We start from the raw sequence: 21673 nt of genomic DNA, 5'->3' as shown, positions 1-21673 counted from the left end.
GAGATGTTTATTCTCAGCGAGGAAAGGAAAGCGTAGGACCTGGTATAGGAGAGATGCCGTAAAGTGGCTACCAGGTACACATAAAATTGGCCATTTTTATGCGCTAAACGCTCTCATTTTTCATATTGCTAGTGCAGTAATGCAGTTCAATTTTCGTGTTTCATGTTTGCATGTTTCAGCGCTGCAGTGTGCTGCCTTATTTGCTTGACTGTCACCACACCCCCGTCACCAGCTCCACATACATTGTCTGCACTGGGCAAAAATTGCATGAAGGCGTGAAATGTTAACTTTAGGGCAGCCACCAGTTGTGCCAAAATTATGCAACTTTTCACAGATTTATACTCCCGAATACTGGCATAAAGCTTTGATGTATCAAAGTCAAGAATTGTTATAATTAAGTGGACCAAAAAGGGTAAACTTTATTAATGTAGAAAAAAATGGCATAATACAACCCTTTTCTGTGGAGTTGCAGTCAGTGTCCATTTTGGTGGAGTCGGAGTAAGAGTCGGTATAAAACAGTCCGACTCCTAAATTATATAATAAATTGGCTCATTAGTACAAGGCAGTATGTGCTGTAAATGGTTTCATAATAATTTGGGAAAGTTATGAAATGTCCTATAAATGTCTGTTCTGCCCCCGATTTATGGCTCTCGGCATTTAGGCAAGATGAATCTTTCCTGCACTTTATGTACATGCTCAGTAGTGAGGCAGTGCTGTGGAGTCAGAGTCAGGGAAATTGAGGAGTCAGAGTCGGAGGTTTGGCTTACTGACTCCACAGCCCTGATTTATTTTTACATTTTATAGTACTATAAAATAAAAAACATTTGAAGGATTAGGATTTACTTAAAGGGCCACTGTCACCCCCTCCAGCCGTTATAAACTAAAAGAGCCACCTTGTGCAGCAGTAATACTGCAGTCTAACAAGGTGACTCTTTTAGTTTTTGCTTCTGTTATTCCCTCAATAAAGCGTTTTATAATTTTCCCCAAATACCTGTCTTTGTACCTGGAGGCAGGTCTGAAGCCTCCTCTGTGAAGCGCCCAACTGCCGTCACTCATCTCTTCTGGGGCGATGGTCGCCGCCCCCTTCGCGCTGTTCTTCTTAAATCCAGCGCCTGCGCTGTGCGTGCCTGCCTGGGGCAGGCGCAGTGTTCATTGGCCGTCCTAGCGCTGATGCCGGGTTCCGTTCTGCGCCTGTGCGGGCAGTGCGGCCACCCTGTTGCTGAATCCCCGCCCCGCACTGTGTTACGCATTATGCACAGTGCGGGGCGGGGATTCCTGGGCAGATTCCTGCACAGACCGATGCTGGAAGGCGGGGAACCTGGGGGAGCGTCTGACAAGCGCAGTGCGCATGCCCAGGAATCCCAGCCCCACACTATGCATAATGCATAACACAGTGCGGGGCGGGGATTCAGCAACAGGGTGGCCGCACTGCCCGCACAGGCGCAGAACGGAACCCGGCATCAGCGCTAGGACAGCCAATGAACACTGCGCCTGCCCCAGGCAGGCACGCACAGCGCAGGCGCCGGATTTAAGAAGAACAGCGCGCAGGGGGCGGCGACCATCGCCCTAGAGGAGATGAGTGACGGCAGTTGGGCGCTTCACAGAGGAGGCTTCAGACCTGCCTCCAGGTACAAAGACAGGTATTTGGGGAAAATTATAAAACGCTTTATTGAGGGAATAACAGAAGCAAAAACTAAAAGAGCCACCTTGTTAGAATGCAGCATTACTGCTGCACATGGTGGCTCTTTTAGTTTATAACGGCTGGAGGGGGTGACAGTGGCCCTTTAATAAGTGTGAAAGAGATTTTAGGCTGTTTATTACTTGTGACAAACGCAATTTGTAATTCCTATATACCTGCATAGCCACAGGGAAGTCTGTCTGAGCTTCAGGAGGAAAGAAGACGTCTACAGCTTTCTTTGTAAAAGGCTGGTTTCCATTGGCAGGCTGTCCAACCTCAATAATGTGAAGCTACATGGAAGGAGAAAAAGACATGTTACATTCACCATTAAAATATTTAGCTTATACATTTCCACAGTTAAACGTTCAAGCTATAACACTTTCAGATGGGACTCCTGGTCAATAAGACTCATCCCGGGCAGCAAGGTGGCTCAGTGGTTAGCACTGTTGCTTTGCAACACTGAGGTTCTGGTCTCATATCCCACCAAGGAGAACATCTGCAAGGAGTTTGTATGAAACGTAGAAAAGATGAACAGAAGACAAGCAGTGACAGGACAGGTCAAATTTTGGGGAGATTCAATGAACTGTAGTTAATAACTGTCCATTAGAAGTGATAACTAGCAGATTGGTGGGGATATGACCACTTCCACTGACACCAACAATATGGCTGTGATTTGCCCCTTCGGAATGGAGTGGTGGCTAAGAATGCTACTGCTCATTTATCCTCTGAGACTACGGGGGAAAGAGTACAGCGCTCGCCTTTTAAAATGACAGTTTTACTAAGAATGAATGGAGCAGTGGCATAATAATCTTGGTCCCAGGACCTAGACCCCCAACAATCAGCAACTTATCACCTATACTTTAGAAGTGGCGTAACTTTTAATGTGGGCAATAACCAATTAAGACAAAAAAATGAAAATCTAAAGCAGATCTGTCACCTGTCAGAATTAACAATAGTGGAAAATACGTAGCAGACCCGAAGAGAGTGATATATTTCCTGTGAAAATCCATGTCAGAATAGCTGCACAACTCAGATATTAAAATTCGCATTCTTACATCAGGCTGAAAAACATTAAACAATTTATACAGCTATTCTCGCATAGATTTTTGAAGTAATTACACCACATAAGGTCTAAGAGTTATTTCATAATGTAGTTTTAATAATGTAAGTTTTTATTGTAAAATCTGGAAAAAGACACACTTTTATAGGGAAAAAAAGAAACAAGATAGCTAGTTATGCATCACAAGTTTTTGATAAGAAATATGATCAGTAAAGATATATACAAATGAAATATATTTGGCATAATTCACCAGCCATGATAGACACCAGTTTACCTTATTTTGTTTCTTGGCAGATTTCATTTTCACCAAAAATTATTGTATATGCAAATTAATGCCCAAGCCATAAAATGCCTGTAGTGAGACAGCCCCTTGGAAGATTATCATTTCAGACTGTACCTTGCCTCCTGCCTGACCACGGACAGCAAAGCAGAAAAGGGTTGAGGGCTTGGAATTTCTTTCAATTTTAAATTCAGCAAAAGCTGCAGCGTGGCCCTCTATCGGCTGCGAGACCTTCCTGTCCACAGAATACAGCTGCATCGCACCCACCACACGGTTTTGCTATAATAAAGTACAATGAGATTAGGAAGTGAACATACGTAAGGAGGCAGAGTATAATCCTCAGGACAAAAGAGTATTCTAGAAACACGGCAATGTGAGGAGATACCAGACCGTGCTACAGAAATCAATGAAAAACACCTCAAAAATAAAGGGAAACTACTTTATTTCATGCCTGGCCATGGATCACCAAAACCAGGCAAAATTATTTACCACAGTCCTTTTTCACTTACCTGAACAAGTGTTGAATGCCAAAATAGAATATTGTTGTCAGCACAATCCTTTTTTACAGAGGGCAATGAAGTGACGAAAAACAATGATTTTACAGGGACTGTTCGGTCTCAGAAGAAAAGTCTGCAGTCAGACACTACGTGACTGCAGACTAGTAACAACGGGCAATGCACACACTGTCACTATTCGCCTGTACTCAAATCACATAAACGCTTGTCGACTAGTCCCGTTTCTCTCAGAGGAGAATTGAGAGAAAAGCACGAGTTTAGTCAGCACATGACCGCAAGCATGCAGATGATGTAAATGCGGTCACATGACCACCCACCCAAACTGGAAATAGAGGGGAGTCGTGACTGTGTGCCCATTACACACGGTCGTGATTTGACAGTCAGTAGTGACATATAGTGACTAAAGACTTTTCTTCTGAGACAGGACAACACCTTCATTGTCTACATAAAAAAAGATGTGACAAAAGACAAACAGGTCTGATTGTGGTTTACTTTGATGAAAGTTTTCCATTGGCCAATGATTGGCTTTGAACATTCATCTGCCTGATCTGCAGCAAGCGAAAAAGGGCATTTAGGCTCTATTAAATGTTTCAAGTAACTAGTGACAAGGCGCAACACAACTATGTATTTACTCCATGGTGAATGCTTATTGATTGTAGGCATTTTTTTGAAGCATAATAGTATACAAATATAAAATATATGTAAGTGAAGTTAAAGGAATCAAACTAGAAACCTAAATTTACTCAGAATGTTGCTCACAATTACATTGGGGAACACAGATTATCATAGCTACTCGGCCCCCAATTTTCCTTCAGAGAAATTTGCCCAAGCTTTAAAAGTAGATGAAAAAAATATATATACGGTATATATATCTCCCTCAGTTGAGCATGTATGTTTATAGGGAAGTCGGGAGAAATTACTTTCAGCCAAACAAGTACAGTGTGTCCGTAAAGTCATGGTGCACTTTTATAGTTTACATTTTGGCACCCTTTCTCTGGCCCAATCCTATCAGACCTGTTTATGAGGAGAGATAACAAGAACCAATCAAACAACACAAACTCAGTTAAGCTGTTGCTGAGCTCCCAGTCAGATTAACTCTGATTAATACACTGCCTGGTCTGTGACATTCTTCCCTGACGAAGGAAGCGTGCCGAAACGCGAGTTGGGGAGGGCGCCATCCAGGAAACAGAGACTGCTTCACTTAGTAAGTACTGTCCTATTATGGCCTTATTATTCATATTAATCTGCACGGCACTTTAGTTTCTCGGTCTCACAATCCATTCTAAGGCTATGTTCACACTTTGCGGTTTTTACCGCGGAACCGCCGCGATTTTGCAGCTGCGGGTCCGCAGCAGTTTCCATTGTGTTTACATTTACATGTAAACCCTATGGAAACCGCAAACCGCTGTGCACATGCTGCGGGAAAAACTGCGCAGAAACGCAGCGGTTTACAACCCGCAGCATGTCACTTCTTTGTGCAGAATCGCTGCGATTCTGCAGCCATAGAAATGCATTGAACCGCTTACTTCCCGCATGGGGCTGTGCCCACATTGCGGGAAGTAAGCGGATAATGTGCGGGTGGTACCCGGAGTGGAGGAGAGGAGACTCTCCTCCAGGCCCTGGGAACCATATTTGGGGTAAAAAAAAAAGAATAAAAATAAAAAATCATGTTATACTCACCTCTCAGCGCTGCACGCGGCCGGCCGGTCAGAGTTGCTGTGCGAACAGGACCTGCGGTGACGTCGCAGTCACATGACCGTGACGTCACGAAGGGTCCTTCTCGCACATCATCTTTGGAACCGGACCGCCGGGTGCAGCGCCGAGGACATTGGGACGTCAGAGGGTGAGTATATAAACACTTTTTTTTATTTTAACATTACTATTGATGCTGCATATTGCTGCATATGCAGCATCAGTAGTATAGGCGGAAACCCGCAGCGGAAACCGCGGAACAAACCGCGATAAATCTGCAGGGATAACCGCAGCGGTTTTGCCCTGCAGATTTATCAAATCCGCTGCGGGAGAACCCGCAGAGGTCACCCGCAAAGTGTGAACATGGCCTAAGTCTACACTTACACCTTGTGGTGTTTCTGAGCACTTGCACTTTCTACATATTTGTACATTTTTGTAAAATATGGTTTTGATGTACTAATTATGTTTTGTGATCTATATGCATTGTCATGGTCATATTCCTGGATCATGTCGCCCCCTTTTTTGAATTTTGGACTTGTCAATAAATTTTAATTTGCATTGTTAGTTTTTTTCTGTTATGATTTACCTGACTCTTAATAAACTTTATATTTATAATTATTTATTGGTGTGGATTGTGGTCGGTTTCTCTTTGGTTTTTGGTGTTTGCTTATTTCCCGACTATCCACCTTTTTTTATTTTAGTCCTTTTTCATTAGAGTAGCAGATATAATTATGATTATTTTATTTCTTGATCACTATTGATGTTATTTTGATATTATTTGTGGTCTGCTACTGCTAGTTAGTGTTCCTTTTTCTTGGTTTTACAAGTACTGATATATACAGAATAAATACCAAAAAATAAGAATAGGTTAAAGGGTATATTGTGAAAGAGCCAAAATACCTATTCAGAGGGCAACTTTGTATTTCCAATTTTACTATACAGACAACATATGAATAGTATAAACCGGAAGATTTACGAAAAAAACCTGTAATGTTCCCAAATGCTATTAATCTGAATGTTAAAATAATAGTAACACTTCTACTCACCTACGGTGTCGGCACTGGCTCTCCCGAGGATTGCGTGAAGCGCTGGCTTCACTGTCCCCGCCTTTGGACAACTCGGACATCCAGAAAAAGTGAGAGCTGCGGCTGCTCTCTCACTTCCTCCAGATGTCAATTATGTCCGTAAAAAAGAATAGTGAAGACAGCACTGATTGGCAGCAGGGATTGTGTGACATAAGAATGTCATACAAGCCTTGGGAGAGCCAGTGTCGACACCGCTGGAACGGTGCCAGCACTGGAGGAAAGTATTTTACGGAGGGAAATACATAAGGATTTATCTGAGTATTGAACAACCTCTTTAATATGGCTACAAAGCTGTCCAGTTGTCAAAGGCTAGGTTCACATTAGCGTTTCTGTGCGCAGCGTATCATCTGCAAATGCATGCTTACGCCTCTGCATCATCTTACACATGACGCCAAAAAAATAGGGATTTTTGTGTTACTCACAGTAAAATCTTTTTCTCCGAGACGCTCATTGAGGGACACAGGACTGTTGGTGTATGATACTGACACTAAGTAAACATAAAAAAAAAGTTTAGCTCCTCCTCCCCAGTATACACCTTGACACTGGCCGCAGGCGAACTCAGTTTGGTGCAAAAGCAGTAGGAGAAAAAAGGAAACATATCAGCATTAATACAGAGACATGTCTAGAAATAACCCCACTGACTGAAAAAGTCAGAAAAAAATGAAACAAAAAAAGAGCCATTTGGCTAACAGGGAGGGAGCTGTCCCCCAATGAGCGTATCGGAGAAAAGGATTTTACAGTGAGTAACACAAAAATCCCTATTTCTCCTTCGCCTCATTGGGGGACGCAGGACTGTGGGATGTCCTAAAGCAGTCCCTGGGTGGGGAATTAACTCACCGGTATAACATCCAGGCATCTGCCGGCTATAAGTGCGCTACCGCTGCCCGAAGAATCCTTCTACCCAGACTTGCGTCTGCCGAAATCTGAGTGTGGATATTGTAGTGTTTGGAAAAGGTATGCAAACTAGACCAGGTTGCGGCCTTGCAAACGTGTTCTGCTGAAGCCTGGTGCCGAAGCGCCCAGGAAGCCCCCACTGCACGAGTGGAATGTGCTTTGATTCTGGCCGGAACGACTACGCCCTTGACGCAGTAGGCCTCCTGAATAGCCGATCGTATCCACCTGGCCAAGGTTAATCTCGAGGCCGCAAGTCCCTTCCTGCGACCCTCAGGGAGGACAAACAGCGCATCAGTCTGCCGAAAAGGTACTGTCCGTGACACGTACCTTCTCAGCGCTCTCACTAGGTCTAACGTATGGAGAGCTTTTTCCACACGGTGCGTTGGCGCCGGACAGAAAGAAGGCAAGACAATGTCCTCGTTAATGTTACATAGTTACATAGTTATTGAGGTTGAAGGAAGACTTTAAGTCCATCTAGTTCAACCCATAGCCTAACCTAACATGCCCTAACATGTTGATCCAGAGGAAGGCAAAAAAAACCCATGTGGCAAAGAGTAACTCCACCATGGGGAAAAAAATTCCTTCCCGACTCCACATACGGCAATCAGACTAGTTCCCTGGATCAACGCCTTATCAAGGAATCTAGTGTATATACCCTGTAATATTATACTTTTCCAGAAAGGTATCCAGTCCCCTCTTAAATTTAATTAATGAATCACTCATTACAACATCATACGGCAGAGAGTTCCATAGTCTCACTGCTCTTACAGTAAAGAATCCGCGTCTGTTATTATGCTTAAACCTTCTTTCCTCCAGACGTAGAGGATGCCCCCTTGTCCCTGTCTCAGGTCTATGATTAAAAAGATCATCAGAAAGGTCTTTGTACTGTCCCCTCAATGTGGAACGAAGAAACCACCTTTGGTAAAAAGGAGGGTGCTGGTCTGAGCACCACCTTATTCTGATGGAACCGTAGAAAAGGAGCCCGGCAGGATAGGGCAGCCAGCTCCGATACCTGTTATGATCCGGTGACCTTGGAGCCGCATGAAACTTTCTCTGGAGTAGGTGGAAACTATACTGACCGCAGATCCTGAACTAACACCGCAACTAGAAGTAGCCGTGGGGTGTGCCTGACAAACCCTAGACACCTCGACACAGCCGGAGGACTAAATACCCCTATAGATGGAAATAGGACTACCTTGCCTCAGAGCAGAACCCCAAAGGATAGGCAGCCCCCACGAATATTGACTGAGTAGGAGAAGAAAAGACACACGCAGGCAGAAAACAAGATATAGCAAAAGAGGCCACTCTAGCTAATAGGAAAGGATAGGACAGAATACGAAGCGGTCAGTATTAAAACCCTTCAAAAAATATCCACAGCAGATAATACAAAAAATTCCACAATCTAACTAAAGACGTGGAATGAATATCTGCAACCCCAGAGAATCCAACAAGACTGAGAAAATACTGACACAATCTAAGCTGGACAAGAAAACACAAAAGAATAGCACTGAATCATGAAGCACACAGCGTGTGTGCCACAGAAACAAAACCAGACTTATCTTTGCTGATTTGGCAGAAAGGCAGGAGGAACCAGGCAGAGGTCCAACACCTCCCAACAACAATTGACAACTGGCAAGGACTAATGAATCCTGCACACCTAAATACCCCAGTCAGAACTGCAATCAGCAGAAACACCTGACCAGGACTGCAACTCAGGGACAACTGCATTACCACCTACCACCACCGGAGGGAACCCAAAAGCAGAATTCACAACAGATACCCGTCTAATTGAAGTAACGGCCACCAAGAATAAAACTTTCCAGGAAAGGTAAGTTAAAGAGACGTCCTGAAGGGGTTCGAAAGGAACTTCCTGCAAGGCACTTAAGACCAGATTAAGATCCCAAGCATCCAGGGGGGCTCTGTAAGGCGGAACCTTATGAGCTACTCCCTATAGGAAAGTTTTTACCTGTAGATTAATAGCGATCCTGCGCTGAAGAAGTACAGAAAAGGCTGATATCTGTCTTCTAAGTGTACTCGGTGCAAGCCCTGAATCCAGGCCGGTTTGGAGAAACGCAAGAATGTTTGGGATGGAGAAACGTAGTGGGGGATCCCACGCCCTCTGAACCATGAAAGGAAAACCTTCCAGGTGTGATGATAACTACTTGCAGAGACGGATTTCCGGGCGCTAAATCATGGTAGCGGCTACCTCTTGGGAAAACCCGGCCTGTGTTAGAATCCAAGATACAATGGCCAGACCGTTAAACACAGGGCCCCTAAGTTCTGGTGGTAGATCGGGCCCTGCGAAAGTAGATCCGGGCGGTCCGGAAGCCGCCACGGAGCTCCGGCGAGCAGCTGCACTAGGTCTGCATACCATGACCAACGAGGCCAATCTGGGGCGACCAGGATAGCTGGAACTCCTTCTCTCTTGACCTTTCTGATTACCTTTGGGAGCAGTGCAAGAGGGGGAAACAGATATGGGAGATGAAACTGGCCCCAAGGCAAAACGCGTCCACATCGCACATCGCCTGTGGATCTCGATACCGGGTGACAAACCTGGGTACTTTGGCATTCCTCCCGGAAGCCATCAGGTCTACGTCCGGGGTTCCCAAGTGTTGACATATCTGTTGAAATACTTTGGGATGTAGAGACCATTCCCCGGACGCAAGACCTTGTCGACTGAGAAAATCCGCAGCCCAGTTTTTCTCACCCGGGATGTGGACTGCTGAAATCACCAGAGGACCCGTTTTACCTCGTGCATGGCCGCCCTGCTGCGGGTACCCCCTTGATGATTTATGTATGCCACCTCTGTAGCATTGTCCGACTGAATCCGGACAGGGCGGCCTGCCAGGAGATGATAAAAATGCTGCAACGCCATCCGAATTGCCCGAATCTCCAACAGATTGATTGGGAGGGTTGACTCCTGTGAGGACCAGCGTCTCTGGGCTGTGTGGCGGTAAAATATTGCTCCCCAACCTAGAAGGCTGGCATCTGTCGTGACAACCAGCCAATGGACTGGGAGAAAAGGTTTCCCCTGTTGTAGAGATGGGCTCGTTGACCACCATGAGAGATCCTGTCTGACCTGGAAAGAGACGGCACCTGAGGTTGAGAGAGAATGGATTCCTGTCCCATGCCGATAACAGAGCATGTTGGAGAGGGTGAAGATGGAGTTGCGCAAATGGCACTGCTTCCATTGCCGCCACCATCCTTCCTAAGACCCACATGCAAAACCAAATTGAGACAGGCCGGCGAAGGGTCCTCACCTCTTGCTGAAGCTTCAGGACCTTGTCCCGAGGTAGGATTGTCAAGCCTTGTAAGGTGTCGAAGAACATCCCTAGAAAAGAAATTCTCCGGGATGGTACAAGAGACGATTTTTCTCGGTTCACCAGCCACCCTAGAAGAGAAGGTGTGTCTAGAGTAATGCTGACGTTTTCCTCGCAGGCCCGAAAAGATAGCCCCTTGATGAGATCGTCTAAATAAGGTAAAATGAGTATGCCCCGAGAATGCAGGATGGACACAACAGCCGCCATGACCTTTGTGAACACTCTGGGGGCGGTGGCTAGCCCGAAAGGTAAGGCCGTGAACTGAAAATGCAGATTGCCTACAGTGAAACGTAGGAATCTTTGATGCGCAGGAAATATGGGAATGTGCAGATATGCATCTTGAATATCTATTGCAGCTAAGAACTCTCCCTTTTCCATTGACGCAATGACTGATCGAAGAGATTCCATTTGAAAGCGATGAATGTTGACAAACCTGTTTAAACATTTCAGGTCCAGAATGGGCCTTACCGATCCGTCCTTCTTGGGAACTAAGAACAGGTTGGAATAGAACCCCTGAAATCTTTCATCCTTTGGAACTGGAATAATGACCCCGTGGAGCCGAATAGACTCTATAGAATTGAACAGGGCCTGTACCCGGGATTTTGAGCTGGGAAGGCGGGAAGGAAAGAACCGGCCCGGAGGGAGGTTGACAAACTATCTTGTATCCTGAAGACACCAGTTCTCTAACCCATCTGTCGTGAACCACAGTGAGCCAGGACTGGTGAAAAAAGAGTAGGCGGCCGCCTATTTTGTTGGCGGAGACCAGAGACCGATTCCAGTCATTTGGCAGAAAACCTATGGGACCTAGATCCCCTTCCCCTCCCCTGAGATCGCATTCTTCCCAATAGGTTAGCCCTGTAGGAGATCTGATGATCTCTGTCCTGATTGGGTCGCCCTGGAGCAGCAGGATTTGACGTTGGGGTCCACCTGGTATTGCGAAAGGGCTTAAAGCGAGCCTGGAACTGGCGACGAAAAGGCTGCTTAATCCTCTGCTGTGGAAGAAAATTGCTTTTCCCTCCTGTTGTATCAGAAATGAGCGGATCCAATTTTTCTCCAAATAATCGGCCCCCTTGATAAGGAAGGGTTGTATAAGTCGCAGGGGAGGGTTCCTGAGCGCGTTCGGAGACGCAGGCCTCACAGACGATTACACTGGGCATGCGGAAAAGCGGACCGACAGACTACACATGCAGTATATAGTACCGTGTGAGTTTTGGCCTTTCTAGACATGGTGCCCTACAATGCTATAATCAGGAAGATCTAGATAGGCCGTAGCAATGCAGAGCTTAATGCTGTCAGGCTGGGGGGAGTAGCACTTACCCCAGTCCTGTGTCCCCGTTCGTCTTGTGGAACCTGTCCCAGATCGAAGAATCCGAGCTGCCTTTTTGAAAAAGAGCACCCCTACTAGTGGGCAGAACCGGAAAAGGCAGCGGCCTAGATTTTGCTTTTCCAGCGCTTCGGCGAGGAAAGGGAGGGGGCGGAGCCGCCGTAAAAAAGGCGCGGCCAGGAAATTCCGTCCGCGGCCCACTTCCTGATAGAAGCCGGGGAATAAATTATCGGCCGCCCCGGAAGTGATGCCGGCAGTCCGCAGTGCGGCACCGCCTGTAATACACAGGCTGTGGCGCCGCCAGAATCAAGGAGACCGCGGCGCCATCGGCAGAAAAAATCTCCGTCCGCCAGTCGCAGCCAGACCGCAGCGTAGTCCAAGAAAGCGAGGAGCCCACAGAGCAGTCATGCCCTCCAGACCCCCGATATAATGCGCGCCTCAGGAGCTCTCATAGCCCCCCCCCCCCCCACAGGCAGCCCTTCTTGAATGCCGGCGCCCGCGTGAGGGAGCTGTGTGTAACCAACAGACGGTGCAGGCACCCTAACTCCATCTTCCTTTCCATAGGATGAGGACAGGAACCGTCTGCCCCCCTTTATTACCGCTGTCTAGCATTGGTGATGCAGTGGGGGCCGCACGGACAATCCGTATGCACCTGTACAGCCAAAGGTTCCATCACCTTAGGGTGGTCAGGGCTTAGTCCGGCAAGTCTCACGTCGCGGAAGAGGATGCGTAGAGGCGACACTCCACGTGCTCGCCCATTGATGGTTTGGGGAGATCGGACCCCTTCAATAGGGTCTGTCGCCCCTGTCTCACTTCCAAAAAAGGGTCCAGGAGGTCTGGGAACCAGACGTGTGCCTTCTTCAGACACTAAGCATGAACTGGGTTCGCCTGCGGCCAGTGTCAAGGTGTATACTGCGGAGGAGGAGCTAAACTTTTTTTTATGTTTACTTAGTGTCAGCCTCCTGGCAGCAGTAGCATACACCCACAGTCCTGTGTCCACCAATGAGGCAAAGGAGAAAAACGCTGTGTGAGCATCTGTTTTGGCATGCGTTTGCGTTTTTATGTGCATGGTGGAGTCGGTAACATAATTTCCTGGACATGCGCAGTCTAAAGTACGCATGCGTATCAAGCTCATGCATACGCATGTCTCTGTGTACCAATGCGTTTCCATAGACAATAATGCGTATTTTTGACGCACTCTTCCGCATGCGCATGATTGCATATTGTTTGACGCCTCAAAAAATGCAACATGTTGCGTTAGCTGGAAACCGCCGCACACCGCGAAACGACGCATGCAAAAGCATGTCCCTGCGTACACCATGTTAAAGATATGTACGCATGACGCATGTGGATCTATGCGGATCACATGCTGCACACAGAAACGTTAATGTGAACCCGGTCTTACTAAAAGCACGGCTACTGAGAGAAAATGAACTTAATTCCTCAAAGGAACTGCCAGTTTTCAGTAACACTGATGTGCCAGGAGAGACTGCAGTCACGGCTCAGCACATAGGGAGCGGCAGCTGTAAGCTCAACCTGGAACTTTTATTGACAACCCGTTCTGCACCGTGAGCCGTCAAGCAGGGGCGCGTTTACATCCACCACTCAGAACAAGCGATCATGACAAAGTCAGTGACTCCTGGGGGAAAAAAAAAATCACTTTCTTGCACAGCCAACCTTTCAGTAAGTAGGCTGGACAGCTTTGTAATGCAATTATCCCTATATCTACAGGTAATAGATTTTGGGGACAGGTTCCCTTAAGCATTAGAGTGGACAACCTCTTCTCAACTGCTATATTCCCCCTTCTACTATATAATTGTCTAAGCATCACTTCCGTCTGTCCTTCTGTCTGTCACGGATATTCATTGGTCGCAGCCTCTGTCTGTCATGGAAATCCAAGTCGCTGATTGGTCGCGGCAAAACAGCCACGACCAATCAGCGACGGGCACAGTCCGGCGGCAAAATGGCCGCTCCTTCCTCCCTGCAGTCAGAGCCCACTCCATACTCCCCTCCAGTCAGCCCTCACACAGGGTTAATGGCAGCGTTAACGGACCGCGTTATGCCGCAGTGTAACGCACTCCGTTAACGCAGCTATTAACCCTGTGTGACCAACTTTTTACTATTGATGCTGCATATGCAGCATCAATAGTAAAAAGATCTAATGTTACAAATAATAATAATAATAAAAAAAGGTTATTCTCACCTTCCGACGTCGCTGTCCTCGGCAGTGCAAGCGGCAGGTTCCGGTGCCAAGGATGCTATGCGAGAAGGATCTGCCATGACGTCACGGTCATGTGACCGCGACGTCATCACAGGTCCTGCGCTCATACCAACCCTGGGACCGGAAGCTGCCGCGTGCACCGCACACAGACGCCAGGACTTCAAGGGGCCTTCGGAAGGTGAGTATATGTTTATTTTTTTTAATTTAAGTCTTTTTTAACCACGCATATAGTGCCCACATTGCTATATACTACGTGGGCTGTGTTACATACTGCGTGGACTCTGTTATATACTACATCTCTGTGCTATATACTATGTAGCTGGGCAATATACAACGTGACTGTGCAATATACTACGTGGCTGTGCAATATACTACGTGCTCTGTGTTATATACTACGTAGCTATGCAATATACTATGTGGCTGTGTCGGTTCTGTTATATACTACGTGGCTGTGCAATATACTACATAGCTATGCAAAATACTAAGTGGCTATGTTATATACTACGTGGCTATGTTATATACTACATCGCTGACCAATATACTACATAGCTGTGCAATACACTACGTAGCTGTGCAATACACTACGTGAGTGTGTTATATACTACGTGGCTGTGCAATATACTACGTGCCTGTGCAATATACTACGTGGCTCTACAATATACTACGTGGCTATGTTATATACTACGTGGCTCTGCTATATACTGCGTGGCTGACCAATATACTACATACCTGTGCAATACACTACGTGGCTGTGTTATATACTACGTATGCTGTGATACATACTACGTACGCTGTATTATATACTACGTAGCTATGTTATTTACTAAGTCGGTTGTGTTATATACTACGTCACTGTGCAATATAGTACGTAGCCTGTGCTATATACTACCTACATATTCTAGAATACCCGATAAGTTAGAATTGGGCCACCATCTAGTATACAATAATAGCCTATACTCGCCTCTGGTGCTGTTCCAGTGATGACATCACGTGAACCTTGCAGATAATCAGCGGCCACTTCATTCTCGCTTCTTTCGGACGAAACTGACACCTGGAAGTAGTGAGAGCTGCTGCTACTCTCTGACTTACCCCAAATGTACATCAGTAACATTAGAAGAAATCAAGAATGAAGCAACCTTAACAGTGTTACACGAGTGCCGGAAGAGCCAGTGCCGACATCGTTGGTAAGTATAGGCTGTTATTTCATAAAGGGGAATGCAGCAATTGAGAACAAGAGTAGAGGACAATCCCTTTAATAGATCCAATGTAGACTGAAAATACTATAGAGAACCATGGTACTAAGTAATACACAAAATATCTTATGCTTTGGATATGTAATGAGATAAATCAAAGTACATAAAATAAAACTACATGAGATAAAACAAAAGAACATAGATCAGTAGTGGGAGATGTGAAAAAGCGCATGTGGCGTTCCCATACAGATAATAAGTAGTATCTAGGTGGTGCCAAGCGCGTTGATGGGAAACTATTTTTCTCTTGGGTGATGACTTCTATGCACAATTATGAGGCATCATTTGTATATCTCTTTTGTATAAGTCCTGCATAAATCTGTACTTATATGTCTTCATGTTATCACACTCATAGGATGCCTTTCTGTTAATTGTTTTTACAACTATATTATAGAAAAATACCCAGGAGAGTGGTAACGTATATAACTACAACCATTGGCATATATATGTGCTGAGTTTCACAATAAAATACTGTGTCACCTCCTTATTAATTCAATTGATGGCAATTCAATAAAAAACAAAGCTTAAAACTAGTTAAAATCTATCACTAGTACCTCATCAGCAGCATACATGTGCCTGTTTGGCAAGCTTTGGAGCTAGAATGAGATAAGAGCACTTCATCAACTTTCCCCTCTCCAGTCCATCTTTTTTTTTTTTAATCAGATACATTTTTATTAAGGAAAATCAATGATAACAAATGACATCAAGCTGTTATTCACAGATAATCATATATTTTATGAACATAACCCCCCCCCCCTTTTCCCTCCCTACCCCCCCCCCCTTCGAGACCCCTTTAATACTTTCCCAAATTCCCATCCGAAATTCCTTCCCCAATTCAAATACAGTTGTATAGTATGAACATCATCTATAACATTATGCATCCTCCCCACAATTCTAATTCCATTCTATCCATGGCTGCCAAATCTTTTGAAATACATCTAGTTTATTTCTCTTAGTATAGATACTTTTTTCCAATAAAATTATATGGTCCGCCTGCGTAAGAAAGTGTCTTCTAGTCGGAGGCTCCTCCCTGATCCAGAACTGAGCTATCAATTTCCTTGCTATGAATTAACAGTCTAGTAATCGCCAGTTTAACCATAGATACCACTGCTATTTCTTCCACATAACCTAATATACAGACCAAAGGGTCTCTGGGAATGACACACCTATATACCAATTCAATCCAATTCAATACAACTGTCCAGAAGGCAGACAATCTAGGGCAGTGACACAGCATGTGTAACATGTCTGCCTGTTCCTGTGAACATCGTGGACACTCGGAATCAGACCTCAAACCCATCTTGAACAGTCTATCGGGAGTTCTGTAAGCTCTATGAATCACATATAATTGGGACATCCTCCCAGGTTCGCTCATAGAGATGTTAGTCACATATTCTAAAATAGATTCCCATCTATCATCATTTAACTCTCCCAATTCAGCTTCCCATTTCACTCTAGACTTGATGGGATGTTTGGCTAGAAAGGTGAATAATAAATCTCTATACACTTCTGAAATAGCCCCCCTTGTCCAGCTATTCTCCAAAATGGAAGCCAGCGTGATATCAGTCTGGATCTCAATAAGTTTTCTCCGACATTGCGACCGATACGCATGCTGAATCTCCAGTCCATCTTTAATGCAGCAGCCAGGGTCGTCCATCTGGCTAACCGGTATTCAGACGTGTCCGCTCTTCGCCAGTCGTTACACTGGTTGCCCATTTATTGCAGGCTACAATTCAAAGTACTTGTTCTCAACCACAAAGCTCTCCACAGTGTGGCATCCCCATACATCTCCTCCCTCATTTCTGTCTATCGGCCTAACCGAACTCTGCGCTCTGCAAACGACTTTCTACTAACCTCTGCACTAATCCGTACCTCCCACTCCAAGACTTTTTCCGAGTCGCACCAATCCTCTTGAATGCTCTACCCCAAGAAATTAGATAGCCCATTCACTATCTGAGAATAACCCTCCATCAAACTCCACCACACCCAATAGGACCACAAATATTGTCTTGGTGACTAGCTCATGTAGCCTTTATCTATCCTGCAGTCCCTCAAGATGGCGGGACCATCATTGTAAATACACACCTGTACTTTGTCCCCCCCACCTCATTGTAGATTGTAAGCTCTCACGAGCAGGTCGTCTTATTTTGCTTTAATTATTGTATTATCTTTAACGTAGGTTACTTATGACTTTGTATTATGAGCTTTCCTCATAATATCCATTGATTAGTCACTTTAAGACATGAGATTATTGAAATTATTGATAACGTATAGCCAGATCATGTCTCACTGCTAGAATTTTCCAAGGGCAAAAGTAAGTGATGTAAATTGGTTCTGTGACAACTATACCTGAGCAGAGATGCCAATCAGAAGAAGCCACTTCTGTTGCTCATCTGTCCTGTAGTTAATGATCTGACAGCCAGCAAGACTTGCGTGGCGATCAAACATTTTCTGGGGCTGAGAGTCTCCTTCCATGCTCCAATGGTAGACAGCCGTCTCGGTCACCAGAGCCACTGTGTTGACAGATATCCACTTCCAAAAGATAACCTCTTCCGCCATTGTGTGAGCCTTCATCTTACTCTTCATCTCAATGTTAAAGATCTGAAGCGTTTTTCCAGCTAGATTATGGAAAAGCAACAGAAACATTATATGATGTAGGTTTAATTTTCCATTTCTCCTTAATAAAAGCAAAACGCTGAACCATTTAACACCATGAAATGAACAGTATCCATTTATGATTATCCACACAGTAAACGAGAACGTCGGTGATGAATGACAATGACTTATCTTAGAAGACCAGCACAAGACAATTGAAATTGCAGAAAAGCATTTCAATTCCAGAAAGTCCTGAGGTCAACAAGACTAATCTTTAAAATATTTCTATGGAGGAAAAGTGTAGTGAAACTGTATTATAGCTACAAGTCAAAGACTTATAAATCATATCACAAGCTCTATAATAGAGGGTGGGAGATCGAAAAGTCTGCAGTGAAAACTCACGAAAAGGTCACCTAGCCATAAAAGCTCATGTACACTAGAATATTTAGTCACAGACTGTTGTCTATGCATATTTAACATCATGTATGGAAAAAAATTACTGAGCCTTGGGCGCTTCTGGTTGGGTAAGTCCAGAAAGAATATGAAGAGGATTCAGCAGAAGGTAGCCATAACTGATGCCCAGACATCAAAATGCTCTTGGGCGGCAGCTGCTGGTTCCTCATTAACTCATACCTATACCATACGCTGTTCCCCAGAGTTCAGCCTGCTTGATGCACAAGGTGGGCCTCTCTGCGCGAGATGGTACTAGCATGGGGATATAAACCCATCTTGAAGTTATTGTGCTAGGAGGTGCCTTGTTCTCTCGCTAGCCCCTACTGGCTTATGTTTTAGAAAGCCACCCACCATCACTCACCAGACAATTTTATTTTAACTTTGAGTGGCATATTTCTGTAGAGAAGCTGATCGTCTCGTTTTAATCATCTTTCCAGACACCTTAGAACAATGTTCTCTAGAAGCTGGAAAACTGCTATCTTAAAACTTACTCAAACAGCCATAATATTTCTGGTATTCCAAAAAATATTCCAAGTTTCATCAGCGTTTTTGATCCAATCTTCATCAGTGTTTGGTCAGTGTCTGTTTTTACCATCAGTGATTGTATGACTTCCCCTATATATTGCAATATTTTTCACGGATAGCACACAGATTCTACACTGATGCCATCCATGTGCTGTCTGTGATTTTCACCGACCCACATACTTGTATCGGTAATTTGTCACATGGCTTGCAAAAAGACATGGACAGGTGTACAGCTCCATAGCTTATAATGGGTTCTATGAAAAAAGTAAAGAAAGTTAGCTCAAAATAAGTGTAAATAATAAAAACGAGTGAAGAGGACATGCAAAGCTTTTTATCTAGCATTCGTATGACCATTTACACTTGCATAAGAATAATAAAAGTTGGAATCTGACTTGCCACATTGAGAAAATTTGTGAGAGTTTATATTACAGAATCTTATGGTCCTGGTTTTAGAACAACAGATTTCTAGTAATTGTGGTTTGTGAGTAGTCTTTTAGCCTGTGTTATATAAGAGATGCGTAAAAGTGTTCAAGCTAGCCTGGCCAATGTATTTCGCCTAGTAAAGTGGATTTCCGGGACTTTAGAAAAAAAAAAGGCGTGTAGTTGCAGGCAACTACCTCTCTGTTGTACCTGGCTCCGATTACGGACCACTCCTGCCAGAGATTTAGCTACTCATTGTCAACAGAGCAACAGTTTTTCTTCCTGTTGACAGGGGGGGCTACTGGCATTATGCTGATTGACAGCCGGCTTCCCCCAATTAGGCAGCAGAGAGCAGACTGTCAATCATGGCACCAGTAGTGACGCCTTGTCAACAGAAGAAAACTGCTGCTCTGCTGACATGGAGTTGCTGAATCTCTGGTAGGAGCGCTCAATGACTGGCTCCGGGTACAACAGGGAAGTAGTTGCCTCTGCAACTACATGCCTTTTTTATAGCCCTGGATAACCCCTTTAAGTAATTCAATGAAAAGATATTTGGGTTTTAGTAGACCTATAGGTGGTTTAGGAATGCCGCAGCTATTAATTCTTAGTACATATTTCCACTTCACTGTATGTTCAATGTATTTAGGCAATAAGCTAGAGCACGTGAAGCTTTATTAGGTCTCATAAGAGAAAAAAATGTGAATAATTCCACTGGCATCTCCCTGCAGGTCTTCTAAACATGAAAGGGCTTTCTACTAAGAGCATTCAATGGAATTTGGCCTCATCCCAGAGAACGGCAGGCTGAAGAGAGATCCCATGAAGGAAGTAATGCAGCAGCACGACCCAGGATAAACCTCGCCTGCTGAGCGACTGCATACAAGAAAATGAAAAGCATCTCCCACAAATTGGGACAAAATCATTAAAATGGCCAGTGATATATTTTCCATTCAGTTATTAAAATCTACAGCCACTACCATATTTTTCAGACTATAAAAGACATACCGGACCATAAGACACACCTAGGTTTTAGAGGAGGAAATCAGAACAAAAAATTGAAGCAAAAAATGTGGTCAATCATGTACTTAATATTACCTATCCTGGTATATATGGCCCCTCTCATCCCCATTCTGGTGTGCATGGTCCCCCTCATCCCCATCCTGGTATGCACACCTCCTCATCCCCATCCTGGTATGCATATCCCCCTTATCTCTAGCCTGGTAGGCATGTCCCACTCATCCCTATCCTGGTGTGCATGGTCCCCCTCATCCCTATTCTATTATGCATGGCTCCCTCATCCCTATCCTGGAATGCACTGCCTTCTCATCCCCATCCTATTATGCATGCCCCCCTTATCTCTAGCCTGGTAGGCATGTCCCACTCACTCCTATCACGGTATGCATGGTCCCCCTCATCCCTATCCTGGTATGCATGGTCCCCCTCATCCCTATCCTGGTATGCATGGTCCCCCTCATCCCTATCCTGGTATACACTGCCTTATCATCCCCATCCTGGTATGCATTTGCCCCCCTCATCCCCATCCTGGTATGCATGGTCCCCCCTCATCCCTATCCTGGTGTGCATGCCCCCCCTCATCCCCATCCTGGTATGCATGGTCCCTCTCATCCCCATCCTGGTATGCACTGCCTTATACTCATCCTGGTATGCATGGTCCCCCTCATCCCTATCCTGGTATGCATGGCCCCCCCTCATCCCTATCCTGGTATGCATGGTCCCCCTCATCCCTATCCTGGTATGCATGGTCCCCCTCATCCCTATCCTGGTATGCATGGCCCCCTCATCCTTTATCCTGGTATGCATGGTCCCCCTCATCCCTTATCCTGGTATGCATGGTCCCCCCTCATTCCTATCCTGGTATGCATGGGCACCCATCTCTGTCCTGGTATGCATGGCCCCATCCTTATCCTGGTTTGATTCGCCCCCATCATTGTATGCCTGGCCCCATCGGAAAAACAAACAAAAAACCCAAACCATTACACTCAATTTCCTGTGCTCCCTCGCAGTGTCTTGTTCTGATGACAGCAGCTATTTTCTGATTGTAAGCAGCGCATGGCAGGAAAGCCACGCGCTGCTTAAATGCTGAACGACAGCTGCGAGAATACTCACTGCTCTGCACGCCGGGACTATGTGCATGGAGGGCAGTGAGTATTCATTGCTCGCTCTTTAGTACCGAGCACAATGTCAGCTGCCGGCTTCCTGTAGCTGACAGCGTTCTCGTGTCCCCACTACTAAGGAAATGAATTTTCACTGCATTCCACGCCCATGGGAGTGGAGTGCAGTGAATATTCATTTCTCTTAAGTAGAGGTCACGACATTGTGCGGCAGCTAACATTGTGCTTGCTA

The 21673-nt window shown here is 45.2% G+C and overlaps 1 protein-coding gene across 2 annotated transcripts in view; it reads right to left on the bottom strand.

Moving 5' to 3' along the window:
- The window catches only part of LOC143814270 (clathrin heavy chain 1-like), a 135200-nt gene that overhangs the window by 41182 nt on the left and 72345 nt on the right, over positions 1-21673 (bottom strand). The window contains exons 3-6 of one of the 2 annotated variants that reach the window (XM_077293442.1): positions 17669-17937; positions 15874-15915; positions 3136-3297; positions 1855-1968 (exon numbers count right to left, since the gene is read on the bottom strand). In XM_077293442.1, the coding sequence (XP_077149557.1) occupies positions 1855-1968; positions 3136-3297; positions 15874-15915; positions 17669-17937 (587 nt within the window). The remainder of the gene's footprint in view (positions 1-1854; positions 1969-3135; positions 3298-15873; positions 15916-17668; positions 17938-21673) is intronic. The other variant, XM_077293443.1, reaches the window with a different exon arrangement.

The sequence above is a fragment of the Ranitomeya variabilis genome, chromosome 1 (assembly GCF_051348905.1).
Source record: "Ranitomeya variabilis isolate aRanVar5 chromosome 1, aRanVar5.hap1, whole genome shotgun sequence".
NCBI classification, from domain to species: Eukaryota; Metazoa; Chordata; class Amphibia; order Anura; family Dendrobatidae; genus Ranitomeya; species Ranitomeya variabilis.
This window is presented reverse-complemented; position numbering and strand designations above follow the sequence as displayed.